Source organism: Helobdella robusta, assembly GCF_000326865.2.
Source record: "Helobdella robusta unplaced genomic scaffold HELROscaffold_7, whole genome shotgun sequence".
NCBI classification, from domain to species: domain Eukaryota; kingdom Metazoa; phylum Annelida; class Clitellata; order Rhynchobdellida; family Glossiphoniidae; genus Helobdella; species Helobdella robusta.
In genome coordinates this window covers 3426348-3431389 of record NW_008705398.1, presented here as the reverse complement: position 1 = coordinate 3431389, position 5042 = coordinate 3426348, and the positions used below count along the sequence as shown (strand labels likewise).

The following is a 5042-nucleotide window of genomic DNA, read 5'->3' as shown; positions in this document are numbered from 1 at the left end:
CACCAAAAAACTTTAGTGTGAAAAATTGAAAAAACGANCTACAAAAATATTAACGCCAAACATTCGGTAGAATTTATAGAATATTGTAAAAATTATGGTCTATTACCAACACACACACACACACACACACACACACACACACACACACACACACACACACACACACACACACACACACACACACACACATATATATATATATATATATATATATATAATATATATTTGGATTAAGACTGTCAGAAATGCAATTATTGATAAAAATCGTAGCATGTTCGGCGTTAGTTAACTTACAATTTAATTTTTCGATTTTTCTAACTGTTGATCGTAAATCATTTTCCAGTTTCTTTAGTTCAAACCCAAAATTTTTGTTTATTTTATGCATAATGGAACAGAAAAGCTTTTTTCCTATTCCTATATCATCTTCGGTGTTCAAATTGTGTTTGTACCCGGATACTCGAACACTGTGCCTCTACTCTACTTTGTTGATTCCTTGTTTGTTTAAAGCAAATACATAGTTTTACAATCTTAGACTTTGTTAAATATAACACTTTTATTATTATTATTATTATTATTATTATTATTATTATTACAAGTCAATTTTTACAGCGCTAATTACAAAAAAGATCTCAAAAGCTCTCTCTAAGATAAATGAACAAACAAAAAATTAATCAAACGAAAACTAAAACATTGTAAATTCTGCGAAAATAAATGAGTCTTCAGCTCCTTTTTTTAAAAAAACAAAACAAAGATAGATCTGGTCTTCTTATAAACGCCGGTAGACTGTTCCAAACCACCGTCCAGCAACAGCAGTATTGCGTGATCCGGTTTGTAAATTTGTTGCCGGCATGTCATTTGATCTCAACTGCGAACCAAACACAGATGTTTTGCTGATGAACATGCCTGCCAAATGCTGTGGTGCTAAACCATGTAATGACCGAAACGTTAAGACAGCAGTTTTGAAAATTATTCTTTTTTCAATTTTTAGCCAGTGTAGGTCATTCAGGATTGGAGTCACGTGATCGAACTTCAGGTTTTTTTTGACAAGTTTTGCCGCTCGATTTTGAATAGACTACAGTACAGCTATTGACTTGTCAGGTATTTGAAAGTATAAACTGTTACAATAATCTAATCTGGATGTAATAAAAGCATGTACCAGTGTTTCCATGGCAGATCTGTTCAATTTTGTACAATTTTCAGAGAGGAATCATACTTGAAAATGATTGCGAATTTATTTGATCTTTCATTGAGAGCCTGCTATCCAACCATACCCCCAAATTCAAGGCTGTAGTAGCAAATGATACTTCAACGTCACCAACTTCAACCGAGTTTATATTAAGTCTTGACAACTGCTGCCATGTACCTACAGGAAGCATCTGAGTTTTACACCGGCTCAACCTTAAGGAATTGCTCGACATCCAATGTTCAATCTCCATCAAACAACCAACAAGTTTATCAATCTCGAGCCAAAATGTCTCTGGATGACCTGTAGCAACTATCTATATGTCATCTGCATACGCATGACCAACAAGTCCATGCGAAATTATTATTTTAATTATATCCGATGTAAAGAGCAAAAACAAAATTGGTCCTAGCACTCATCTCTAAGGGACACCTGTTATTACCCCCTTGACAGCTGATAAGACTGTTCTAAACAAAACCTTCTGAGTTCTACCCGTTAGATATGATTCAAACCAGGCGAGTACCGTTTCTTGAAACTCCAAAATTCTTCTGCAATTTTACCAGAAGCTTGTTGTAATTAACGCAGTCAAAAGGGGAAGACATGTCGAGAAAGGAGAGTAATGATATCTTCCGATCATACATGACTGCAAACATGTTTGACAATACATAAAGCAATAAAATTTCAGTTAAATGGTAGCATCTGTAGGCCGATTGGTTGAGTGGCATTAAATTGTTCGCTAGATAATTCATTAGGAAATCAAGAACAACACGCTCCAAAACTTTTGAAACAAAGGAAAAGTTTGATATTGGTCTCTAATACTCACCTCGTTTGCATCTGAGTTAGCTTTTTTCAAAATCGGTTTAATTATCGCGTGCTTACAGTTAGAAGGAAATTTACAAACGCGTGAAAAAGATTTACAAAACTCTTCAGAAAACAGACAAATGAGTACAAGTATCTTTAAGGATAAGCGTAGGGATTATGCCCAGACCACACGTTTTCGTTGGTGATTTAAGTACCGTTTCCCTCAACTGAGTTTCAGTAACCACCCAAAAGCATGAAAACGTACATTTATCAAACATCTTGACTACTTGAAGCGGAAATTCAGAATGTGCATTTGTTGTTTCTGTTATCCTAGCAATTTTATCTTCAAAAAATTGTAAAATTGATCAGCGTTTAGAGCGTTGTCGTCATTCAAAGAATTATTTGCCGATTTACCTAACATTTTATTGGCAATATCCCAAAAATTGTTTTGATTTCTGTTACTACTTACGATATTGTTCCAATAATGCGTACTCTTGTCAGAGAAGAGTCTGTTTTTAACCATCAATGAGAGTGCCCATTTAAATTTACGTCGGTGAAATGAAATGATCTTTTATTCAACAACAATTCCATTTAAAAAAAAATTGTTAGGATGATTGAGATAAAAAGCAAAGTTTATCGAGCTCGACCACCTTTCAAAAGAGTTATTTGATTTTAAACAGAAAGAGTACAGTGAAACTGTAAAAACAAAATTTAAATAATTCAGCATTTTAATATATAAATGAAGAACAAATGGTAATTTAAAAAACATTAGGACAAATTAGATTCTTTTATGAAGGATTTCAAGATCTTTTTAAAATTGTACAATGATATAACATTGCAAATTAGGTTGTTTTTTTTAAATTTATTCCAGAGTCGGGTACCCGAGCAACTAATATGGAAAAATAATTTTTTTTGCCGGTTTTAAAACAAGACAGTTATGTTGTCTTGTTTTTCTAGCTTTTTTGTATTTGAAGTAATCAAGGAATGCATGCGGAAGAAGGCCACTAAGCTGTCAGAAGACGAAAATTCCCGTTGCGTGAAAGAGAAGACGAAATTTGATTGTGATAAAACATTTATAGAATTTATTGAGTAAAGGTAGCTGTCTGAGAGCATTTTTACTGCTTTTTCATGAGTTGAGAAACTGCTTTAGTGTTGGATGCATACGTTGAAGCCCAAACTAAATTACAATAGTTAACATGGAAACATGGCAAACATAATGCATTGTAGAGAAACGATAAAATCTGTATTCTTCTGGCGAACTTTGAAGTTTGAAGCAACATTTTTTTATGTGAGGTACAAATGTTAATTTTTGATCTAGGTACATTCCTAGGAATTTGCAAATTTTAGTTTCACTTATACTTATAAATGTGATTAATAACGCACGCTTTCCAGTATTTGAGTGTTTGCATATTTTTTAATTAATTAAATTTAATTTAGATAATTAAATTTTGTAACATATATTTTTAAATCAATAATAATAATAATAATTATAATAATAATGTCATTTGTGCAGTGCCCTATGCGTAGCGTCAAAGGCGTCTGGATAAGCAAATGTCAGCACGGCCACCAGAAGCCTCTTCGAACAGATGCTGTTCCAATCGTTTCTTATGTTACAATGCGCCTCTTTTGTGACCCAACTACTCAAAATGTAAATTACGGATATTTTTTAAATTAATAATTCACCGTGTATTTAGCTAATTTAAAGATTTTATTAATAAAAATATGAGAGCAGCTATGTATATTTCATAAATTTTTACAATATTTAGTTTATGTAAAATATCATTTACTGAGTGAAATGTTAACAATGTTTTTTCTATGTTAGTTTGTAAAACTTGTTAGCTCTCGACAATTAACTTTTTCAGATCAACAAGTTGTGCATTTTTTTACTTAACTGAACCAATATTCTGGCAAATATATTGACTAATAAAAAGAATAAAATGAATTATTATTGTGTGTATTCATTATTTTGAAAGTGTTATAATACACGTATTGAACAGGTTTCACGAGAGAGGACAGACCAAAGCCATGAAGCAATCATGATATTTAATCCGGCAATCAGTTCTATTTAAATGGATGCCGTTTGTAAGATCACTATCTCTCCTGCGTGATTGCACATACGTTTATTCTACTTCATGCTTTTAGATATTTATAGTTACAAATACGAATCAAATTTTAATGGTAATATTTGCACCAATAAATTAATAGTTAATTATGACTATGAGATTTTTCATATAATATGATTACCGGCTTTAATTCAAATTTTAATTTTTTATATTGGTTATTATTTACTGATTTTTTTGATGATTTCTTTACAATGAAGAATATTACTTTTATAATATTTTTCTTGTAAATTAAAAATTATGTTCACACACACACGCTATATATATATAAATATTATGACATGCGCTTTATCCGTTTCTCTTATTATTATGTCTGTGTTGTTATTTGACAACTGCTGCAATTATTAGTCAATCATTGAGTAATTTGCTTTATGTGATCTTCTTATTATATATATATATATATATATATATATATATACATATATATATATATATATATATATATACATGCAGTAATTTATGAAATCTACCTAATTTCTAGCGTTGAATAGATTTTTATCACATTTCTCAATATTTCTAACCAGATTCTTGTCGTCATTATTTATTTTGATAAAGTTAGAATAATAAACAGTTTTCCAATTCATTCTCGAGTGTGTAGCACCTATCTCGATTTTTCAATCATCTTCAGCACTTGTTGCATTTTATATAGAGAATTTGTAGAACCCAGTACTATCTTCATTGTTATTATCGACTTTGTTAATTTTATTACCTTCTTTATTAATTGATATGATTTTTTTGTTTCGGCTAATTACTTTGGTGTTGTGTTTTTTGCTTCGGTGTTTTGTTTTATTGATTTGATATCATTTACTTGCTCTTCAATAGCACTTTGGTCGATGTTGCTTTATTCATTGTCTTCATCGGTACCATTGGTGTTGTTAGTTAATTTTATAATTGTTCTTTTTTTAGTATATTTTATTATTGTTAAAATCTTTTGTTGT

The 5042-nt window shown here is 30.8% G+C and overlaps 1 protein-coding gene across 1 annotated transcript in view; it reads right to left on the bottom strand.

Moving 5' to 3' along the window:
* The window catches only part of HELRODRAFT_164998 (hypothetical protein), a gene marked incomplete at both ends in the record, with an annotated part of 8425 nt that extends 5918 nt beyond the window's left edge, over positions 1-2507 (bottom strand). The window contains 2 exons of the mRNA XM_009030905.1: positions 2200-2327; positions 2399-2507. Coding sequence (XP_009029153.1) covers positions 2200-2327; positions 2399-2507 — 237 coding nt within the window. The remainder of the gene's footprint in view (positions 1-2199; positions 2328-2398) is intronic.
* Between the last annotated feature and the right edge of the window lie 2535 nt (positions 2508-5042).